Source organism: Aegilops tauschii, chromosome 1 (assembly GCF_002575655.3).
Source record: "Aegilops tauschii subsp. strangulata cultivar AL8/78 chromosome 1, Aet v6.0, whole genome shotgun sequence".
Taxonomy (NCBI): domain Eukaryota; kingdom Viridiplantae; phylum Streptophyta; class Magnoliopsida; order Poales; family Poaceae; genus Aegilops; species Aegilops tauschii.
In genome coordinates, this window is record NC_053035.3 from 409,601,183 (window position 1) to 409,624,241 (window position 23,059).

The 23,059-nt window shown below is 51.9% G+C and overlaps 2 protein-coding genes across 2 annotated transcripts; both read left to right on the forward strand.

Moving 5' to 3' along the window:
• Positions 1-4,597: 4,597 nt before the first annotated feature.
• On the forward strand, positions 4,598-5,834 carry LOC109784437 (protein MAINTENANCE OF PSII UNDER HIGH LIGHT 1). The gene is made up of 3 exons (XM_020343033.4): positions 4,598-4,918; positions 4,993-5,127; positions 5,228-5,834. Exons 1-3 carry the CDS (start codon positions 4,721-4,723, stop codon positions 5,576-5,578), a joined length of 684 nt encoding a protein of 227 aa, XP_020198622.1. The 5' UTR covers positions 4,598-4,720; the 3' UTR covers positions 5,579-5,834.
• Positions 5,835-17,344: 11,510 nt separating this feature from the next.
• Positions 17,345-22,138, forward strand: LOC109784438 (TOM1-like protein 6). Its single transcript, XM_020343035.4, has 9 exons — positions 17,345-17,727; positions 18,727-18,805; positions 19,014-19,112; positions 19,593-19,706; positions 19,907-20,055; positions 20,170-20,251; positions 20,335-20,420; positions 20,735-20,965; positions 21,048-22,138. Exons 1-9 carry the CDS (start codon positions 17,585-17,587, stop codon positions 21,973-21,975), a joined length of 1,911 nt encoding a protein of 636 aa, XP_020198624.1. The 5' UTR covers positions 17,345-17,584; the 3' UTR covers positions 21,976-22,138.
• Positions 22,139-23,059: the final 921 nt, after the last annotated feature.

A 23,059-nucleotide genomic window follows, 5' to 3' on the forward strand; every position in this document is an offset into this window, starting at 1 on the left:
TTCTTGCTCAAGTGTAACTTGGCTAAGAGAGTCATTAGTGGAATCAAGAGAATTACTAGAAGCAACAACGTTGGATTTAGCATAATTGTTGTTACTACTAGAAGAAGAATCTTTCTTGTTCTTATTGCTAGACTTAACTTGTGGCATGTAAGTAGACAAGAGTAAACGCTTGGCAATGTAAGAAGAACTTTTCTTGCGAAGATCATCATTGATTGCTTTTAAGAACTCATGCTCTTGCTCAAGGTTGAGCTTTTCAAAGTGTAGCTTCTCAGGAGTCTTTAAAAGTTCTCGATGATCTTCCAAGGTAGTTTCATGAGCTAACTTAAGAGTGTTTAGTTCTTTAGTTAGATGCTCAATCTTCTTCTTATCATCGTCATTCGTTTTATCTTGATTATCATGATTAATAGCAAGTTCATCATAGTTCTCATAACTAGAGTTGTCAACAAGTAAATCATCATCTCTTAGCAAATCATCTTCATCACTATTAAAATCAACATACTCGGGGTGTGTTACCTTTGGACCTTTAGCCATGAAGCATCTTCCAATTCCTTCATTTGGTGAGTCAAATATGTCGTAGGAGTTGGTTGACACAAGTGCTAGACCGGCAACACCTTCATCTTGAGTATATTCGGAGTCGGAGTGATAACTTCTTTCGGAGTGATGGTCGGAGTCGGAGCCGGATACCCATTCACCAACATGAGCTTGATGTCTTCTTTTTGTGTAGCTCCTTGATGATTTGTCCTTCCTCTCCGAATCCTTGCTTCTCCTAGAGGGTCTTCGTTCATATCGATCATCTCTACTCCTTCTCTCTCTTGGTGGTGATTCTTCTCTTCTACTTCTTCTCTTGTGAGAATCTTCTCTTCTTTTGTAGGGAGTCGTACACTCATTGGAGTAGTGTCCGGGTCTTCCACAATTATAGCAATTTCGTTCACGACTAGAAGATCTTTTGTTATTGTAGGACCTTGACTTGGAACTTCTTTCCTTGCTTCTACTCTTGTAGAACTTGTTGAAATTCTTCACCATTAGGCTCAATTCTTCATTGAAGGTTTGTTTCTCACTTGATTATGTGGGAGCATCACATGAGGCTTTGTAAGCACCGCTTGACTTGTTGTGAAGTTCTTCCTTATCCTTAAGTGACACTCATGAGCAACAATTCTTCCAATGACTTCCGTTGGCTAGAGATCTTTGTAGTTGGGCATCATTTGGATCAATGTGCACACGGTATCATATTTTCCATCCAAGGCTCTTAGGATCTTCTTGATGATGAATCTATCGGTCATCTCTTCACTTCCTAAGCCGGTAATCTCATTTGTGATGAGAGCAAGCCTAGAGTACATTTCAGTGACACCTTCACCATCCTTCATTTTGAACTTGTCAAGTTGACTTTGAAGCACATCCAATTTGGATTCCTTGACGGAGTCGGTACCTTCGTGCATATCAATCAAAGTATCCAAATTTCCTTTGCATTCTCAAGACGGCTGATTTTGTTGAATTCTTCGGGGCACAATCCGTTGAAGAGAATATCACAAGCTTGAGCGTTGTATTGCAGCATCTTCAACTCTTCCGCGGTAGCTTCACGGTTCGGTTCTCTCCCATCAAAGAATTCACCTTGCAAGCCAATACACACAATAGCCCAAATGGCGGGGTTATGTCCAAGAATATGCATTTTCATCTTATGCTTCCAACTAGCAAAATTAGTACCATCAAAGTAAAGACCTCTACGGTGGTAATTTCCCTCGCTAGACGCCATACTCTCCTAGGTTGTGAAACCAAGGCTATGATCACCAAAAGCTATGGAAATCAAAGCAAATGGAGACCAAAGCTCTGATACCAATTGTAGGATCGAAAGTATGTCTAGAGCAGGGGCGATTAGACTACTTGACCAAATAAAAATCTATCATTTTCCCAATTTTAAGTCTTGGCAGATTTTAACAACTTAGCACAAATCAAGTAATCAACCTACACATGCAATTCTAAGAGTATAGCAGCGGAATGTAAAACAATTGCATATGAAGGTAAAAGGAGGAGTTTGGAGGGAGCAAACGCAATATAGACACGGAGATTTTTTATCCATGGTTTTGATAGGTGGTGCTATCGTACATCCACGTTTATGGAGACTTCAACCCACGAAGGGTGACGGTTGCGCGAGTCCACGAAGGGTCCACGAAGAGGCAACCTTGTCTATCCCACCATGGCCATCGCCCACGAAGGACTTGCCTCACTAGGGTAGATCTTCACGAAGTAGGCGACCTCCTTGCCCGTACAAACTCCTTGTTTTAACTCCACAATCTTGACGGAGGCTCCCAAGTGACACCTAGCCAATCTAGGAGACACCACTCTTCAAAAGGTAATAGACGGTGTGTTGATGATGAACTCCTTGCTCTTGTGCTTCAAATGATAGTCTCCCCAACACTCAACTCCCTCTCATAGGATTGGATTTGGTGGAAAGATGGTTTGAGTGGAAAGCAACTTGGGGAAGGCTAGAGATCAAGATTTATGTGATTGGAATGGAATATCTTGACCTCAACACAAGTGTAGGTGGTTCTCTCTCCGAAAATGTATGTTGGAAGTGTAGGCATGTTCTGATGGCTCTCTCCACGAATGAAGAGTGGGTGGAGGGGTATATATAGCCTCCACACAAAATCTAACCGTTACACACAAATCACCAAACTCGGTGGGATCGAATTAGAAAACTTGGTCGGACCGATTTGGTTCATAATGTGACCGTTAGGCATTTCGGTGGGACCGACATGTCAACTCGGTGGGACCGATATCATTAGGGTTAGGGCATAACGTAATCTCGGTTGGACCGGTTACTCAAACTCGGTGGGATCGATTTTGGTAATAAGCAAACAGAGACTTGGTGAGGCAAACTCGGTGGGACGGATTCGCTCGTCTCGGTGGGACCGAAGCGTTACGAAAAGGAAACAGAGAGTTTGCATTGCAGACTTGATGGGACCGATCGCTCATCTCAGTTAGACCAAAACGTTACGAAGGGAAACAAAGAGTTTGCAATCCCATCTCGGTGAGACCGAGATCCCTATCGGTGAGACCGAAGTGACTAGGGTTTGTGGCAGTGGCTATGTCAAGAGAACTCGGTGACGCCGGATAGAAAGTTTTGGTGGGGCCGAGTTTGACTTTTGGTTTGGGACATATGTGGATATGAGAAAGTAGTTGAGGGTTTTTGGAGCATATCACTAAGCATTTTGAGCAAGTAACTCATTAAGCAACACCTCACCCCCTTTTGATAGTATTGGCTTTTCCTATGGACTCAATGTGATCTTGGATCACTAAAAATAAAATGTAGAGTCTTGTGCTTTGAGCTTGAGCCAATCTTTTGTCCTTAGCATTTTGAGGGATCCACTTTCTAATCCATGTCATGCCAATCATTGAGCTTTCCTGAAATATTTATCTTGAAATAGTATTAGCTCAATGAGCTATATGTTGTTAATCATTACCAAAACCACCCAGGGATAGTTGCACTTTCACCAGCCCTCGACGGGGTCCTGTTCATCCAGCGGCAACGGCGTCTACTACCACGGGGTCCTGTTCATCCACACCCCCCCCCCCATCGGGAACTGTTCATCTAACCTCCCCCCCCCCCCCAACAACGCTCATTGTTCATCAAGAGGCAGTATTGATCGGCTTCAGTTAGCAGCAGTAGCAAAGGAATCACTCGGGTTCAGTTAACAGCAATGGATCGATCGAAGTTCAGTAACGTAGCTAGTGCAATCGCTCGGGTTTAATTAGAGCACAATGCCTCGCTCGGGTTCAGTTAGAGTGCAACGCCTCGCACACACACGCGTACATGTACGAGAGAAACGCGCAAACTTCCGTGCATCGCTCGGCCCTGACCACCCACCGTAACCGAGAACTCCCCGATATTTTCCCCGCCCTCGCTTCTATCACGGGTTTTTTCGTCATGGACGGCCCAAAGAATGTCATGCAGCTGCGTCTCCGGCCCGCCCAGGACGAAAATCACATTTCCTGTCATGGTTTTTTGTCATAGAAGTAGGAGCCCACCACATCTATAATGATACCGAATTTTGTCACAATTGTCGTCATAGGAGTGTCATAAGCATGACAGAAAAAAATTCGTTCGGCCCAAAATGTCACGAATATATCTTTTTTTTTGTAGTGTAGCCTCGTCGTTTCATTCTTTCTATATTCAACATGTATCGAGAAATTTCAACTTTTCGACCCACGTGTGCAAAACAAGCACGCACACTGGAGGTGACGAGTTGCTGGATGGACGCCCCCCTGCCTTCCTCACGACTAGCTTGAGGGCTGATCGTGTCGTGTGGGTGCCATTGAAGCTTGAATAAATTAAAAGCGCTTAATTTCATGAAGAAAAAAAACGAGCGTACGCACACGAGAGCCAATGGGCCGACCGCTAGGAGCGACGCGAACGGACGCGTACGATGAAGAGATTTGGAGCCAGTGTCCACCAAATTACCCAGCGGAAATGTTGGCAGCTCCAGAGAAAATTCCGTAGCAACCAGCAGGGGAACGTGGACGACTGGTCATCCACACGCAGGTAGGCAGCGAGGAAAAGCCAAAAGAAAAATAAATACCCCACGAGAGACCCCTAGGCAACGAGTACCTCGCAATTCTGTGGTGTTCACGAGTCCACAGCCATATCCTCCCACTCACTCGTTTTCTGGTGTGTCTAAGGCTAGAGCAAGCGAGCGAGCGAGACTGAGAGAATTGAGAGAAGAAGATGGCTTGCCCTGCCCAATCCATGCTCTCTGCTAGCAGCTGCGTGCTCCTGAGGAGCAGCAAGCCCCAGCAGGCCACGATTCCGCGAGGAGGAGGAGGAATCAACGGCGGCAACAGGTTCTTGACACTGTCCTGCAATGCTTCTTCGTCTCCGGACGACTCCGAGTGCAACGACGTGGAGTGCGCGCCGGAGAAGGAGGTACGGGACCTATCTAATCGCCTTATTGTTGTTGTTGCTGCTGCTGTTATCTGAACTTGGATATGCCGGCGCAGGTCGGGAGCCTGAGCGTGGAGTGGCTGGCGGAGGAGAGGACCAAGGTCGTGGGAACATTCCCTCCCAAGAAGAAAGGATGGACCGGCCTCGTCGAGAAGGACACCGCCGGCCAGACCAACATCTACTCCATCGAGGTACGCACTCCTACCAATTCTTTGTGAAGACTCTTCTTCTGGCCTTGTCTTCCTTCTTCTCGGCATCTCAAACTGACGGCGTAATCGCGCGCGCGCGCAGCCGGCGGTGTACGTGGCGGAGAGCGCCATCAGCTCCGGCACGGCGGGGACGTCGTCCGATGGGTCCGAGAACACGGCGGCGCTCACGGGAGGGCTGGCCCTCATCTTCGTCGCCGGGGCGGCCTCCATCCTCATCCAGGTGAGCAAGAACCAGCCGCCCGTGCAGACCCAATACTCCGGCCCGCCTCTCAGCTACTACGTCGCCAAGTTCCAGCCGGCCGCCGCGGCATTCTCGGTCCAGTCGAGCCCCCCTGTCGTGGAAGCGGCCGCGCCCGAGGAGACGCCTTCTGAATCTGATTCACCCACCTTAGAGGCGGAAACTTCGGCAACCGCGGAGCAGCCGTCGTCGTGAGCTGATAATCATATACACGGTGAGCGTGAGACGGAAATAATCGAAGCATAAATTTGATGTGGAAGACAGGCACGAGCTTTTGTATTAGCAATTCGATACAACGCTAGAGTTTGAAGAGTTTGACACGCCGTTCTTCACTCATGAGTGAAGTCTACTCTTTATTTTGTACACGCGGTCTATGCCGGGTGGTTCGCTTGGTGTTCAGTTACTTATCTTGCATACCAGTTGCAATCATGTTACAACATCTCCACGAAAATATACTCCAGTTTTTTAGCAACCGGCAACGATTGCCAGTATATATATTCAGAAGGAATAATAATGATACAGGGATAACATTAGTTAGCAGGGCTCAGGTGGTGATTCGTTTTCACAGTCTGAAAGCCGATGAGAATATGTTGCGGGCTCAAGCAAAAGAAGATCTTGCTTAATCAGATGAAGGACTCCATGGCCGTATCCTAGGGGGAAAAGGGGACTCCAGGGCCTTGCAGAGAAGAATGCTCAAACACCCGTTCCTATTTCGCCCCTTCCACAAGTCCCAACATGCATGTGTATATGGCGGTGGTGATGCGTTGGTTGTTCATGGGGCATGACTCGTTCCACCAAGATGGAACAGAGGTGGCCGCATCCGCATTAGAAGCAAAGGTCTGGCACTCACACAAATCCGCCACCAGCAGGCACACCTCCTTGGCAAAGGGGCACTTGAGGATGACGTCCACCTCTTTTCCATCTTGGTGGAACGAGTCACACAGGTTACACATCTGGTTATGAGCTAATCCCTTGACGGAGGGATTGTCGTTGGTAAGAATCCGGCCACGAATCCAGAGTCTAGCGCATTTAGAGCATCTCCAGCCGTTGGCCTCCCAGGGACGCCTAAAATCGCCGCCTGGGGTGAGCCGGCGCAAAAGATGGGCCTGGGACGAGTTGTTCCCCAGCCGCCCCAGGCACGTTTAAAAATTAAAAATGTATAGCAAATTTCGGCACAGTTCGGCGAAGTTCGGCTAAACACGACAAATTTCGGCCAACTTGGGCATATATTTCGACAAAGTTCGCCGATTTTCATTACATAGCAAATATATAATAAACTAATCTAAAATAAACTGGCTGAACACCGAGTAGTCGCCGCCATCCTCGTCGCCGGCCTTCTCCTCCTTGACGCGGGCGCCCCTGCTGGACCCGGCGTCGCCATGGCGGACTGGTGGCGGCGGCGGCGCGTCGCTGTCGTCGATGACGACGACTCCTCCTTCGTCGCGGCCCCGGCGGCGCTCCGCGGAGCGCTGCAGGGCGGCGCACTGGCGCCCCCTCGCCATCTTGAGGGAGTCCTGGCGTGCCCATTCAAGGGCCGCGTCGTCGTCGCGCTCGACCTCGCCGTGCTCCATCTTCACGGCGGCGAGCCCCGGCTCTCCCTTCACCGACGCGAGCCCCGACTCCGTCTTTGGCTTGACGAAGCGCGGAGGAGCCGACGAGGAGGCGCGCCGGCCGCCCTCGTTGATGACGATGCCGGCGCTGCGAGTGCGCCGGCCGAGCGGCGTCTCCGCCGCGGGCTCGGCCTTGACGCCGAGCAGCGCCGGAGTGCCGGAGGAGTGCGAGGAAGAGCGCGAGGAGGAGGAAGAAGAGGAGGAGCCGAACCTCCTTGGCGCCCATGGCCTGTCGCGTCGGTGGTGCGCCGGGACGGCCGCCCTCGCCGGGGGGTACGCCAACGGCGGGTCGTTGCCGCCCTCGAGTGTGCGGCCAGGGACGCCCCACCACAGGTGGCGCCCCTTGCTGTTCTTCAGGCCGCCGACCACCGGCGCGCCGTTGGTGGACGCCATCCGCTGCTGCTGACGGCGCTCGAAGTACGCCGCCCAAGCCGCGTGGTTGTCGGCGGCGTACTGGGGGAGGGAGAGTTGGGCGTCGGTGAGGGAGGCGCGCATGACGTTGACCTCGTCGGCGAAGTAGGAGGGTTTGGCCACGGCGTCGGGCAACGAGGGAATGGGCACTCCCCCGTTGCTGAGCCTCCAGCCCGTCGGCCTGGCGCGCATGTCCGGCGGCGCCGGGATGTTCGCCTGGAATAGGAGCCAGGACTCCTGTTCGCGGAGCGTGCGGCGGCCGAAGCCGTTGGCTGCCGCCTCGTCTCCGGGGAAACGCTCGGCCGTCGGGGAGGGAAGGGAGAGGGAGGGCTGGGCGGCGGCGCTCGGGAGAGGGAGAGGGAAGGCTCGGCGGCGGCGCTCGGGAGAGGTATAGCTCGGCGGCGAGGGCTGGGCTGGTGTGGCCACAGGCGAGCGAGGCCACCGGCTTATATAGGCGCGCCGCGCCCGTGTGTACGTGTGTGAGGGAGGGGAGGCGTCGGCGCGCCGTCCCGTGACGCGCCGCCCGTGAGGAATCAATGGCAAGGCTGACCGGCGGCGGCAGCCTTGCCATTGATTCCCCGCGGGAACCGAGGCGTTGGGGGAAGGCGAGGCGCGGTGTCGCTGACGCGGCTGGCCCGCGGCTTTTTCGCGCCAAAACCACTCGCCCCGGCGCCCCCGGGCGCCCCCCAACGCGCCGGGTTCGGCTTGGGTCCGCCGGCGCTGATTTCGGCTCAGACCGGCGAAAATCGGGCTCCTGGGGCGCGACTGGCCGTTTTTTCAGCGCCAGCGTGAAAAAATCGCCACGGAAGGCCTTCCTGGGACACGGCTGGAGATGCTCTTAGCCATAACTTTTTTTTCTTGAAGGTGCATGGCAGTAGTTCTGCCTTTTCATATCAGAAAAGGGTAAAAAAGGAACCAAGGTTCTAGTCGTTGTACAGAGCATCAAGAACCCACACACTCCGAAGAACAAGAACTCAGGAAACAAGAAAAGGAAAGACAACACACACTAAGATCATCTCCAGCCGTTGGCCCCTCAGGTGGCGCTAAAAATCGCCGCCTGGGGGCGCACCGGCGCTAAACCGCGTGCTGGTGGCGTGATGCTCCACAGTCGCCGCGTCCATGTTTTTTTTTGAAAACAAAATCCGGCACAAACAAGGCGCAAATTCAACTAAACTTCAGCGAGTTCATAACATATATAAAATATTTTACAAAAGAAGAAAAAAAATTAGTAGACCCGCCGTCGCCCTCGCCGTTCCTCGCCGCCCGCCGCCCTTGAAGCTCTACATGCCGAGGAGCCTGTAGAACTGCGTGTAGTCGCCGCCGTCGTCGTCGTCGCCTCCTCCGCGGCCGCCGTCCCTGCTGCTCCCCTGCCCAGGGTCGCCGACGCGCGGCGGGTTGGACGGCCCGGGGGCGTCCTCGTCCTCGTCGCTGTCGAGGATCACCACGCCGTTCTCGTCCTCGCGCCCATGCTTGCGGGCGGCTATCTCCTCCAGGGCTCGGCGCTGCCGGACCATCTCGTTGCGGAGGTAGTCGTCCCGCGCCCACTTTAGTGCTTCCTCGTCGGAGAAGCCGCGCCGGACTATGGCCTCGTACTCCGCGGGGAGGCCGGGCTGCACCTTCGGCCTGACGAGCCGGACAGAGGTGGGGGAGGACTCGGCGATGCGGATGCCGGTGCTACGGGTGCGCTGGCTGGTCGGCGTGTCCTGGGGCTCCGGCTTGACGGGGAGGAGGGAGGGAGAGCCGGACGAGCGGCCGGACGAGGAGGAGGACGTCGGGTCCATGCGTCTCGGCGTCCACGAGCTCCCATGCCGGCGGGAGAAGGAGGGAGCGGGGTACTCCAGCCTGGGCGTGTTGCCGCCCTCGATGTACTCGAGGACGGCCTCCAGCGCGCGGCCGGGCACGCCCCACCATCGGCGGCGGCTGTCGGAGTTGAGCCTTCCGGTGGCACGACGCCGTTGGTGGCCTCGAGCTGCTCGGCATGGCGGCGACGGAAGTACGGCTCCCACAGCGGGCTGTCGGGGGTGTACCTCGGCCCTTCCCTCGCCGCCTGCGGCAGAGAGGCACGGATGTGGGCGATCTCCGCGCGACGCGCCGCCCCGGTGGGCGGCGGTGGCACCGGGACCCCGCCGGCGCTGATCCTCCATGCCCCGGGCACCCGCATGTCCGGTGGGACCGGGTACTCGGCCTCAGAGAGAAGCCGAGCTTCGTCCTCGTGAAGGTGGCGGCGGCCGAAGTCGTTCGCCGCCGCGCCATCGCCTGGATAGCGCTCGGCCATTGGGTGAACTAGAAATGGCGAGAAGAGAGGGAGGAACGGGCGCATCGAGGAACGGGGGCGTCGGCGGTGGAGAGTCTGTGCATCACCGGTGCGGGAGGGGGCGGCTTATATAGGCGGAGCCGCCGTGTGCACGCGTGGCGGGCGAGGGACGCGCGTCGTCCCTTCTTCACTGCGCCGCCCGTGAGGCATCAATGGAGGAGGCTGACCGGCGCGGCAGCTTTGGCATTGATTCCGCCGAGGGAACCGAGGCGATGAGGACGACGAAGCGACGAGAAGAGCCGAGTCGCTGCCAAGGAGGGCCCGCCGATTTTCGCGCCAAAAACGATTGGGCCGGCGCCCCCCAGCGCGCCAAGTTCGGCCTGGGTCCGCCGGTGCCAATTTCGGCCCGAGCCGGCGAAAAAAGGGCCTTTGGGGGCTCGACTGGGCCGATTTTTTGACGCCGACGGCCGAAAAATCGCCTGGAGGGCCTTGTTGGGGGCGCGGCTGGAGATGCTTTAAACAGTAGCCTCCTTGAACATTGGCACATTGCTAGTTCATCTCTAGCCATACAATCTCGGGGGAGCATCTCTTTCCTTCAAAAGTCCGCCTATTTCTCTCTTTCTAAATATTCCAAGTGACGTAAACAGCCGAGGTGATTTGCGTGCGTGTAGTTGGGTTGTTGCGTAGATTTCAAACCCTCCTCCACCAAATAGTTATTGAGGTAGAAGCAACATTAGTAGCCTCAGGAGCACTTGTTGAAAGGAGAATCAAACCTCATGGGCAAAAGGGCGGGTCAAAGAAAGATGGGCAGCCAACTTGATGATATAATTATAGAACGTGCACTTCTCGGTGTGTGGCCATCCCCTCGTGGCAATCCGATCAGCCGCCCAGATTTTTTTTCTTAGAACAAAGGCTCAAGGGGAGCCCGACTTTGAATTAACAAAGTCATCAACCGGCCAGGATTACTGAAAGGATCGATATAGTTGACTAGAGGGGGGGGGGGTGAATAGGCAACTAACAATTTTTAGCTTTTCTTTACCAAATTAAACTTTGTACCAAAATAGGTTGTCTATATATGCAACTAAGTGAGCAACCTATATGATGCAATGACAGCAAGCATGCAAGCAAATAAGAGATATAACACGAGTAAACTTGCGAAAGTAAAGGGACGAGATAACCAAGAGTGGAGCCGGTGAAGACGAGGATGTGTTACCGAAGTTCCTTCCTTTTGAGGGGAAGTACGTCTCCGTTGGAGCGGTGTGGAGGCACAATGCTCCCCAAGAAGCCACTAGGGCCACCGTATTCTCCTCACGCCCTCACACAATGCGAGATGCCGTGATTCCACTATTGGTGCCCTTGAAGGCGGCGAACGGACCTTTACAAACAAGGTTGGGGCAATCTCCACAACTTAATTGGAGGCTCCCAACGACACCACAAAGCTTCACCACAATGGACTATGGCTCCGCGGTGATCTCAACCGTCTAGGGTGCTCAAACACCCAAGAGTAACAAGATCCGCTAGGGATAAGTGGGGGAAACCAAATTTCTCTTGGTGGAAGTGTAGATCGGGGCCTTCTCAACCAATCCCGAGCAAATCAACAAGTTTGATTGGCTAGGGAGAGAGATCGGGCAAAAATGGAGCTTGGAGCAACAATGGAGCTTTTGGGGGAAGAGGTAGGTCAACTTTGGGGAAGAAGACCTCCTTATATAGTGGGGGGACCAATCCAACCGTTACCCCCCACACCAGCCCTGCAGAGAGCGGTACTACTGCTTGGCCAGCGGTACTACCGCTCCCTCTCGCGGTACTGCCGCTGGGCTCAGAGCGGTACTACCGCGGTGGTCAGGGCGGTACTACCGCATACGAGCGGTACTACGGCCCCCACTGCCGCGGCTAGTACCGTAAAACCCGACACGAAAAAAGACCCCTCGAATCGAGGCGGTACTAGCACGAGACCGCAGCGGTACTACGGCTGGGGGCTACCAGCGGTACTACCGCTTGTAGCACCCAAGCGGTACTACCGCTCCGGCCCGCGGTACTACCGTTGGGACCAGAGAGGGCACACTGAGAAGGGGAACGAGCCCATCATAGAAGCGGAAAGGCTCGGAGGGGGGCAAAGGAAGTGTACGTGATGATTCCACCCTAGCCTTTCCAAAGCGGACCCCCTCTTGATAGTACGGTGATCCCTATGAAACTAGTCCACCAAACTAATTCGAAAGGACTACACCGTCTTCGCTTCAAGCTCCGAGGGGAGGGAATCGTCTCGTACCAAAAGGATGAATCTCTGAAAACACTCAATGCACACGATTAGTCCGCAAAAGCATTGTCATCAATCACCAAAATATCTTAGGGATAAATATGCCCTTACAATTACACATGGCGACCAAGCAAGAGCGACCGAAAGATACAAAGGAGCTGACTGAGCAGCTTACAACGCAACGCACACTACTGCACACAAAGAAAGAAACATGAAAGACCTGCAGTAATGTCGAAGCCCGCTGCATCGGCACCAAGAACATGGAAGTAGAGTAGCCTCAAGGATCAGCCAAAGGCCTGCAAGCACTGAGCGCAGTCGGATCGTAGGATTGGGACCACGAGCACCTGTCTTCCAACGCCGAAGAAGACCCCAATCCTCTCGCCTAGGCTCGAAGGCGCCGCACCGTCGGGTCATTGGGCGCTCACCCGAGAGCAAGAGCAGGTGCCGGTCAAAACCCAGAGCAGGCATAGCTCATAGTCCTCACCACGCCGTAGGCACACCCCTAGCTGCACTGCCACCTGCCCGGGGCAACCGAGAACAGAAGGAAAGCCGTTGGGAGGATTGTCGAAGAAACAAGCTGCAAAGACCCAAGGGCGAAGCTTGGGAAGCCTTTGCTTGGACTCGCAGCTGACGGGCGCTCTCCTACCTCGACACCGCTAACCCGGAGAACCAGACAACCCAAGGCGGCGCCTCCAAGAAGGGAACGACGTGCAGGACGTCGCCATCGCCCAACCCGAGACGAGTTTTGGGCTTTCACCTGGGATCTAGGACGGGGATAGATAGGGGAGTCCTCAGCGGTGCCTCGAAGGAGAAAGGCGATACGCGCACGCGCCATCACCGCCGTGGTCGGAGATCCGGTCAAGGGTTTCCCCCGGACTCGAGCTATGCCACCGGCACCCCGCCAGCACCAGAACTGGCAGCCAAAGCTGCAGATCGGACACAGCTGGAGGGAAGGAGTGAGCAGAGGAGGAGGAGCAGCTCGACCTTCAGATCTGGAGCGGAAGAAGACCGCGCCACGACCACCACCCGTCGGATCCACTCCGCCCGAGCAGCCGAGGAGGCCGGCCGTCACGTCCCGCGCACGCCGTCTGTCGCAGAGGCTGCGCCGCCTCGCCGACCGGGGTCGCCGCCCCGAAGTCCGGGGTCCTTCGCAAGGGGAACGAAGCGACGAGAGGCCTCGTCGCCACCTTCATCGGTGGCCGCCGAGGCTTGCCTGGCGTCCCTCAGGTGGCGGCGAAGGGTGGAGATGTTGGAGGGGTGGCGGCGCCGGGGGGGGGGGGGAAACCCTAGTCACCCCCGGGATGCCCGCTGGGGACGACACGGGAGCCGCGGGGCGGGGGGGGCAACAACGGCCAGCTATGTCAGTCCAGCCTTCCAGATTTTGTTCTGGACAATAACCAGAGGTGGAATTTAACTCGGCCCTGCCCTTCCACACAGAGAGTAGTTGCGGCTCAGAAATGCGGCCCAAAATCTAAGCCTTGTAGGCGGTGGCAGCGGAGAACCTCCACCGAATGGAGTCGGGGACATCAGAGAGCACTATGTGTTGGAGCAGCTCCCACAGCTTGACAAATTGGTCGAGCAGCTTTTCAGAAGCAATCCTCTCTAGGCCCTTCATCCAGTGGCCACGATCAAGTGCCTCCTTCATAGTTAAATTTATTCGTCGTGCCATGACGAACAGACCAGGAGCAATACTGAGTGGAGTAATGCCTCCCAACCAACGATCATACTAGAAACGCACACGCTGCCCATTTCCCAAAGAGATCTCAGTGCAGGCCGAGAAACGCAGCTTATCAGTGCGATCTCAAGGGACGGGGGTGCCCAGCCAAGGCCTAGGGATGGAACTCCATTCAAGCCGCGTCATTGTGCCAAGGATTTTGTGCCTCTAGTCACTAAAGTCGGGAATCGGGTGATGCCGTGGCGTGGTAGATACAACACGAACGTGGAGAAGGTTTGCCTTATCAATGCTTGTCTCTCCTCTCTTCCCATGTTCACCATGGGTTTTTATCGTCTTTCTCAAGGGGCCCATGATGGTTTTGACCAGCACAAAGGTGCTTTTTTATCGGAATGCCGCGGACAGCAGGCACAAATATAGGCTAGTTAAATGGAATATCATGTGCAAGCCCAAAAACTTTGGGGGTTGGGCATTCTGAACACCACTATGATGAACAAGTGCTTGTTTATTAAATGGTGGAGGATTATGGCGATTGGCCCTGGCACCTTATGGTTTTGGCTTCTCAAAGCTAAATATTTCCTTTGGGCGGTCCCCTATTTGCCTCGGCTTCTCATGGGTCTCAGTTCTGAAAAGATTTGGTCAAAGTTCGTGATGTGTTTCGGGAACATGTTAAGTTTGTCGTTGGAAATGGTGATTCCACTCATTTCTAGTTGGATTGGTGGACTGGTGACTCTACTTTAACTGTTACCTTTCCTGTTCTGTTTTCGTATTGTTCTAACCCTGAGATCTCAATCTCTGAGCTCTCTCGCATCAATTGGGATCTGGGCTTCAAGAGATCGCTCTCTCTTGCAGAGTTGGACGACTGGCATCGTCTTGCTGTTTTGTTTCCTTTGCTCTCGAAGGAGGAGGACACTGTTGTCTGGCCTCACGTATCGTCTGGGAGGTTTTCGGTCAAATCCCTACATTCTAGACTCGTCTCGGGCACTCCTACTTCCAAGTTCAAGCCAGTTTGGGCGGCCAGGGTGCTTCCCAAGATTAAGATTTTTTTATGGCAGGCCATCAGGGGCAGGCCATCAGGGGCAGGCTACTTGCGGCTGATCAGACTCGCAAAAGGAATGGTCCGAGTTCCGATCGTTGTGCTCTTTGTGCTGACTTAGAAGATTCTAATCCTGTTTTCTTTGGGTGCGTTCTGGCTAAGATTCTAACCATGTGTTTCTTTAGGTGCGTTCTGGTTAAGTTATGGAATGTATGTTCCAGATAAAAAAAACCGCGTCAAAATAAAGCGGACGACTTAACGGAGACGGATCACATGGACCAACGAACTCGTTCCGCTTTGGCGGCCAGAGAAATCGTCATATGCACGTGCCGAAAGCAACAATCCCATCACCTTTAATTTCCTCGCATCTAGGTGGTCAGTCCAGGTGGATGTAAACGTCGGATGGCCAGCGATTTCGCTGCGCCGGTGTGATTATGAAATCGGGGTGTTCATTTCATATTTCATCAATAGTACTCCCTCCGTCCCATGACGTAAGATCCTTCCGTCGATACTGTTCACAGGGTCAACGGCATTCTTTCTTCTTCCCGGAAAAAAAGAAGAGCCGTCTCCTTCTGTCCCACTGCGAGCGAAATAATTTCTCGAGTTTGATTAGTCAATCATTCTCTGGTCGTAGCTCATTGATCAATAAGTAGATTAGTTGGGATAAACGCGTGATGATGACGGCCGGATGCTCCATCCAACCGGCAACGTACGGAATACTTTAGTTATTCGCTTCGATGATCAGATTAAGCAAAAGGAGGCAGCGCGGCAGGAATCCTTCCGGCTTGGAAAGGATGGTTACGTGTCCACCCTGCGAACAAGATGTGCTGTACCTGGAGAACTTATAAGGTCCCTTTGACTGGTTGGCTGAGACGTGGACGTCTGAATTCCGTTCTTTATCTATCCCATCCATGCTAGTAGTACTAGGGTTTAGGGGGCGGTGTTCAGCAAAAAGAAAAGAGTGCATTTGCTGTGCATGGGCGACCCAACATTCACGGAGTCACCTACGTGGGTTTCGCGCGTACGGACGAACTGCCAGCCTTACGCAAAAAGCCTTCGTGTTGAAGAATTAGACGTACGTTGATGTTGTATGTACGGCGTAGCCAGGTTTACTTGCCATGGAGTCATGGATGCACACGACCGCGAGACTTTGGCCACGCCCAACTTCTAGACGAGCTGCGAACCAACCTATGGTTAAAATCATGGGGCTTGCATTTAAAGCATTTACACCTGGATTTTGCAAATCTGGCCCTTCAAACGTCCGCGGACACGTCCGGGACGCCTCAAATTAGCCGGCTTGCATCTGCATTTTTCATATTTCGTCCCCTAATTCATACAAACCATGCAAAAAAATAAAATCCTACGTACTACTCTAGCTACTCTTCGTCGTCGGAGATGTCCACGACGACGGTGCCGGGAGCCGGCTGGACGGGCGGGTAGGAGGGTTTCGGCTCATCCTCCTCCTGCTCGCCCTCATCCATGTAGGCGAACATCCTCGCCCCCTCCGCGGCCTCTTGCGCCTCCATCTCCTGCCGACGACTGCCTCCGCTACCGACTCCGACCGGAGGGAATCAAGGATGGCCTGCTGCTCCGCCTGCAGATCCCCATCCCCAGCGTCCCCCACATCCTCCTCCTCTGGCTCCTCCTCCCCCTCCTCCGGATCCACTGCGTTCGGAGGTACCCCGCGGCGATCCAGGCTTCACGCCTAGCCCGAATCCGCTCAAGGAGCTCGAGCCGGCGCTTCGGCGTCAGAAATGGCTCGCTCCTCCCCCGATGGTGTGGGGGCATGGCTATTAGTCGGACGGGTGGAATGTAAAGTGGCGGCGGCGGACAGGAGGAGGAAAATGTGGATGGATGGTAGGGTTTAGGTGCCGTTGGCCGACTTAAATAGTCGGGCAATGCACTACGCGGCCCGCCGAAGTTGCGCCATGTGGCGCCACCGGTCCGACGTACGAACCGTCGGTTTGAGGGCGTTTCCGGTTAGGACCCCTTCATCAGTCCGACGTGGTGCGCGTGCCCGGGCGCCCCATATCCGCCCCATATTTGGGCTGAATATGAGGTGTGCCGGTCAGCCCGGGCGTTTGAGGGCCGTTTGAGAGGCCTGTCTGGTCAAAAAAAATCGTGACCGGGCAGCCCGCCGGGGTGTATGAGGCGGGTTTGAGAGGTTCGGCCGTAGATGCTCTTATTCTGAATTATTTTAGGATTTTCGTCCATATGCCTTCAGTAGGAGGAGTTGTTCCCGCCGACTATGAGACGCCTACGGTGACTTAGTAAAATCTTAAGATGACATGCCGGCTCAGTCTCTCAAAGGTGTTCATAGGGATACGGTGTGCGTCTGTTTTGTATTAAAAAAGCCTATAGACGAGCTTTTTTTAAGCCTTTAACCATCTGCTGATGAACGAAAAGTTCTCAGTGCAGAGGCCCTTTTTCCGTACTTTTCATCGGTCTAACCAAAGACGGCAACGCAACGCAACGACCGTCAGCGCGTGCGCGGATAAACCCCGTCCCCGCACAAGACAACCGACCGAGGCAAAGCAAAAACCCGCTTAAACCCAAACCGGTAAGTAACCCCCCTTCGTCTCGCCTCGCCTCGGGCACCTCCCGAGCCCGACCACCCCACGCAGCCGCCGCCACGTGGCCTCCGGACCCACCCGTCATGGACGTACACCCGCGCGGCCTCAGGTGGATAAACGCGCCCCCAATCCGCTTTTCGTCGCCTCCTCCAATTTGGCTAGTCCACCTGCCTATCCTCGCCTCTCCCCCTCCTCCCCTGCCCGTCTCTCCTCGTAAAAGGAGGCGCCGAGAAGAAAAATCAACGGAATCTTTCGAGCTCCGCCCCGCCCCGTGGACGCTTCCCCAAGCCCCAAGCCCCAAGCCCCAAGCCACCGCCGCCGCCGCTGGAAGGACCAGGCTGCCCGCGGGACGCGGCTTCGTGAAGCGAGGCAAGCTAAGGGGTCTCCGGCGATGTACCCGGCGGGGACGGCCCCGCGGCCGGGTTCGCGGCTGCCGGCGGCGTCGCGGGTCGACAAGGCCACCAGCCACCTGCTGCAGGGGCCCGACTGGGCCGTCAACCTCGAAATCTGCGACACCCTCAACGCCGACCGATGGTGACTACTACTGATCGTCGCCTCCCCTTCCCTTCTCCCCCGCCCGCCTCCTGCTATGGCTGTTTCGTTTTTTGTGCTTGCCGTGCCGCCGAGTGGGGAGAATTACGGCGGTGGGGGATTTGGGATTCGTCCCGCGCGCGGGGCTTGTTGCTTCGTCGTCGTTGTCGTTGCTTCTGTGGCGGCGGGGCGGGGTTTTTGGTTTCAGGGGCCGTTGACCCGATTGATTGGGGCGGGTTTCGGTCAAAATTGCAATCTATTTGGGAACTCTTACTACGTAGCAAATTGATTCGAGGTGGCTTGAGTTGATTGGTAGGTAGGAAGTGGTCTCTAGCCTGTTGTTACCTCGGACAATTTTCTAGTGGTTATTACTCTGCTATGACAACTATAATATGAGCTGCAAGTACCAAGTAGACGCGTGTAGCTTACGGTGGCACGTTTCATAGTTTCTTCAACTTAGGCTGAGAACTTGATGCTCGAGCTCAGGTATATAGTCCTTTTGGAGCGTCGACCGAGATGTCGCCAAGGATTATGACGGGATTTGCATACAGGACCATTGTATAGCTCCAGCAATGGTGTGCTTAGTAGCTTGCTTGTCATTCATGCCAATCAAGATATGTATTCTAATGCTAGTTCTGTGGTCGAGAAAATCCGATTGATAAGCTATCCGTAGCACTCAAAAACTTCCTGTCCAATTTTGATGCCTAGCCTGTTGGGCAATGATCTGTCGGAACCAAACTGCACCACAGCTGTTCATGATGAAAATGTGTTTGAACTTCTATTGTGCTGGGGTATTCATATGTGGGAAGGCATCCAGATTACTTATATAATTGCTTATGATTTATTGCCATTATGTTTCAATAGAGGATTCCAAATAAATAAACCTTTGAATTATGGTGTGTTTGTGTAAATGTATTGATGGGAGGACATCCTGATTAACTTATGTATTCGCAGAGAAGCTTTACCTACCAGATGCTAATATATTTGCAAATCCTTCATCAGGCAAACAAAAGATGTGGTAAAAGCAGTAAAGAAGCGGCTGCAGAATAAGGACCCGAAAGTTCAGTTTTTCACTTTGACGGTGCGTATTTCTAATAATATGTGTTATTGGTAGTTTTCTGTAATGATTTGCTGTGAAAACTCTAGATTTGTTTTTCTGATCATTTTCAGTTTGTTAGAAGTAATTCGGATACTATTATGCTTATCTGCCACTGTAAGATTGTCACCTTAAGAAAGCAATAACATGGGGCTATTTTTATTGTTGACACTGGTTATAAAAATCTTTGCAGCTCTTGGAGACAATGATGAAGAACTGTGGCGAATATGTTCATTCTGAAGTTGCTGAGCTGCATGTTTTACAAGAAATGGTCAAAATTGTTCAGAAGAAGGTATACCCTCCTTTGATCCTTCGAAGTCTCTCATTTATTCTCATGCTGCTTAAATTAGCAAAGAGAAGTAAAAACAAGTTTTGAAATAATTAGTTAGATTATCTATTATCTTGTTTCCAAATATTTCTCAATGTTAACACAATTTGGCTGCATCCATTTTTGTATGCTTGTTTACTTAATTATTCAAAAAAATATTTAGTGACAGATAATTTTGTCATGTCATTTAGAACTTTATGAATGGATGTTATGAATTCTCATGTCAGACATACTTGGTAAAATCCAAAACACTATGGATTTAAATTCTTTTTATACTAGATAAGAACCCTTTTGGCCAATCCCTGTTGTTTTGTGACTCAAACTCGGTGTTTGAGCTGAACCATCACTCTTCTTCAGGTGAACATGCTAACTGTTATTGGGTAACATGGTAACAGTCAAACACAATGCTAAGTTTTTTGGAATGTTTCTTTTCTGAATATCCAGCATGATATGCAAGTGAAGGATAAGATATTGATACTTCTGGACTCATGGCAAGAAGCATTTGGTGGACCTGGGGGCAAATATCCACAATATTACTGGTCATACATTGAACTAAAGGTATGACTGCAATATTCCCGCCAGTGTAAAACCTCACACTTCTCAACGCAACCAGTCCAGTATATATGGAGCCAAGAACATGCCCTGAAAGATTAGTTTAAAGTATAAGTAGTTCGGCCTTAGATAATGTCCACGTCTTACTATTTTGGGGGCACGCTACTGGACTTTAATCATATCAGCTAACGCAACATCTTCTACAGAGGTCAGGAGTAATGTTCCCTCGTCGTCCTATGGATGCCCCTCCAATATTTACTCCTCCTGTGACGCATCAATCTCAGGCGTATGGTTCACCTGCATATCCCACTGGAAGTCTAAATGACAGAATGGCATCTGATGTTGAAACACTGAGGTTGCATTTCTTCTCTAGTACTCCATATTCAACTCCTTGAGCTTTTCTTGCCCAAGCTATCTGTTCTATTGCTCTATTTAATGGTTATAACTTGTTATCTCTGTTTTACTCCAGTTCAGGGGATCTGGATAATATTAGAGATGCAACAGAATTACTGAGTGATATGGTGAATGCTTTGAATCCTGCTGATCGCATGGTAAGCCGAATATTTAAAAGAAAATTGCATGGCTAGTTTGGTGAAGTTCATGAAATTACCTATTCAATTATTGGTGATGCCAGGCTGTTAAAGATGAAATTGTTACTGAGCTTGTCAGCCAAAGTCGTTCAAATCAACAAAAGCTCATGGGGTTTGTCAGCTCAACAGGGTAAGCTCATCTCTCCCACAGACGTATGAAGAATATTCCCCTATCTTAGTGTACCGTGGTGTTCGCCTCAAGTGAATTTGAAGTTTAGCATAAGAACTAGCATGCACATGCATAAGCATGGGACACTTTTTCTTACAGTTCTGCATCGTCTAAATGACAGTGCAGTTATAAAGGGGCTGCATGCATCACTCTGATGCAGAGGCCGGGGATAATCCTCCTTTTCTAAAAAAAAATAAAAAATAAAATGACAGTGCAGTTCAGGCTACGCTGCCACAGAATGTAATGTGTGACCTTTTATGGTTCCTGTTGTTTAGGAATGAGGAGCTACTGAAACAAGGCCTAGAAATAAATGACCGCTTACAAAGTGTACTTGCAAAACACGATGCCATCGCTTCTGGTTCTCCTTTACCAGTTGAAACGCCAAGGAGAGATGAGATACCCAGAGAGGATCCAACACCACAGCCATCTGCACCTCCAGTTGTTGCACAAAATGAGACCCCCGTTGAAGAGGATGAAGAGGATGAGTTTGCTCAGCTAGCAAAAAGGTAATTGAAAATAGCTTTTGATGCACAATCTACTTATTCCTGAACCACAACTAATTATTTATGATATGTTCTGCATCTGTAGAAAGAACAAATCTGTGATAAGTAGCGACGAGGCATCATCAAGTGTTGGTGATCATGCCCTTATCCCTATTGACGATGCAACTTCTGAAGCCTCATCTTCTGTTGCGAGCAATGCCCTAGTTCCTGTTGAGTCAGCTTCTGTCAGTGGTACTCGGACAAAAGAGCAGGATATGATCGACCTTCTAAGCCTTACCTTGTACAGCCCTCCTGAAGCATCTACAGATTCTTCAACTCAGAGCCAAAATGGCAGTCAGCAGACCGCCGTGTCAAATGGGTCACATTTACCGCCGAACTATCAGCCTGCAGCATCGAATGGACAGCATTACCCTTCCAATCACCAGGCATATCCAATAAATCAGGGGTACACTCCATACAACAATTACGTTGCGCCCTGGGCCCAAAGTGAACAGAGTGCACAGAGTGGAGCATATCCAGTTCAGCCTCCACAATATACATCAACCTATCCAGCACCGCCGCAATATACATCAACCTATCCGGCACCGCCTTGGGCCATGCCTACAAGTGCCAACTCTGTAAATCCTTTTCAGCCTGCCACATACCAAACGCCGAATCCTCCTGTTGCTTCTGTTGCCTCAACACCTTACCCAGCTCCTTCAACACCTTATGCTTCTCCACTGATGCAACATGTGCCATCTCCAACCCCAAATCCCAGTCCTATGCAACAGCAAAGCTCTTTTGTTTCTCATGCAAACAACGCCCTTGCCATTGTCCCAGATGCTCGAATGAATGGAAACCAAAGACCAAAAGAAGCACCAGCGACCGCAGCCAAACCCTACTACATGCCAGACAACCTGTTTGGTGATTTGATCGATGTGAAGAGTTTCGGCGCAGCAGGCAAGACAAGCAGATCGGCAAATGTGCCTGGTCCAAAGGGTGGTGGTCAACCTATGATCGGTGGAAAGAAATAGGTCTCGCGGGTTCAAGTTAGCTACTCGGTGTCATTTGGTTTGTACATTTGCTGTATATGTGTTCAGGTCATATTGGTGATATTGTTTAATTTTAGTTGTCGGTCGGCACATGTGTATTCTTAAGAGATGGTAGAGCATAATTGCTGTAAATGATTTGCTTCAACCATTTGTCTCTGGTAGACCTTCCGCACAAAGGAGGAAAAGGTAAGGGGAGAGGGGGGCCCCTGCCTTCCCTCGCTGATTTGTTTCATCATTCAGACGTGTGAAACTAGAATGTTTGCTATCTACTCCCTCTCTAAAGAAATATAAGAGCGTTTAGATCACTCTCTTATATTTCTTTTTATTTTTGAGATTGGAACACTGTGGTTCCATTACCCAAACAGGCGCAGCTAGATCGCTGGCCAGCAGCACACTTACATCATGCACTGCCTCCAACCACAGCAGCCGGTGGGGCTCTTGGCCATTACTACTACCCAACACAGCAAATGCATGGGCAATTTTATTACAATCTCGAGGAGCAAATGAGAAAGCAAATGCGCTGAAGTTCAGACGGATAAATTGGCGAATATCTTCCCAGTTTGACTAATTCACATATGTTTTTTAGGATGTCACATCTAAGCTCCCACAAATATATAATGCAGCAACAAGAAACAAAAAAACTAGGACAAAAAAATAGACCACAAACAGAGTGAACATCAGCTTAGATGTGACATAACTATGTCACATTTAGATGTGTCCTAGACAGACCCATATCTTCCGGGGCCCGATCGTATTCGCAACCTTGTATCGCGTGCAGGAGGGTTTGACAGTCCGATTCCACCAGTATGTTGGAGATCCCCCGTGCTGCGGCAGCCGACAGTGCGTGGAGGCATGCCTCAGCTTCGGTCTGGATAGCACTGATTGCATGTCGAATCTTCCCACCACCCGCCCCAACTGCATCTCCAGTATTATCACGAATTACAAACCCCCATCCTCCAGACCCTGCAGTACTATGAAACGCCCCGTCCACATTGATTTTCAACTGATCCCCGTCAGGCCTTGTCCGTCTGCCTGCCGGTCTCGGTCTGGCAGCCTGCACCGTCAC

Coding starts and splice junctions, on each gene's coding strand:
- LOC109784438 (XM_020343035.4), top strand. CDS start 17,585: ATGTACCCGGCGGGGACGGCCCCGCGGCCGGGTTCGCGGCTGCCGGCG. Junction 17,728..18,726: donor ACCCTCAACGCCGACCGATG/GTGACTACTACT, acceptor ATCCTTCATCAG/GCAAACAAAAGATGTGGTAA. Junction 20,252..20,334: donor TGAATCCTGCTGATCGCATG/GTAAGCCGAATA, acceptor TGGTGATGCCAG/GCTGTTAAAGATGAAATTGT.
- LOC109784437 (XM_020343033.4), top strand. CDS start 4,721: ATGGCTTGCCCTGCCCAATCCATGCTCTCTGCTAGCAGCTGCGTGCTC. Junction 4,919..4,992: donor AGTGCGCGCCGGAGAAGGAG/GTACGGGACCTA, acceptor ATGCCGGCGCAG/GTCGGGAGCCTGAGCGTGGA. Junction 5,128..5,227: donor CCAACATCTACTCCATCGAG/GTACGCACTCCT, acceptor GCGCGCGCGCAG/CCGGCGGTGTACGTGGCGGA.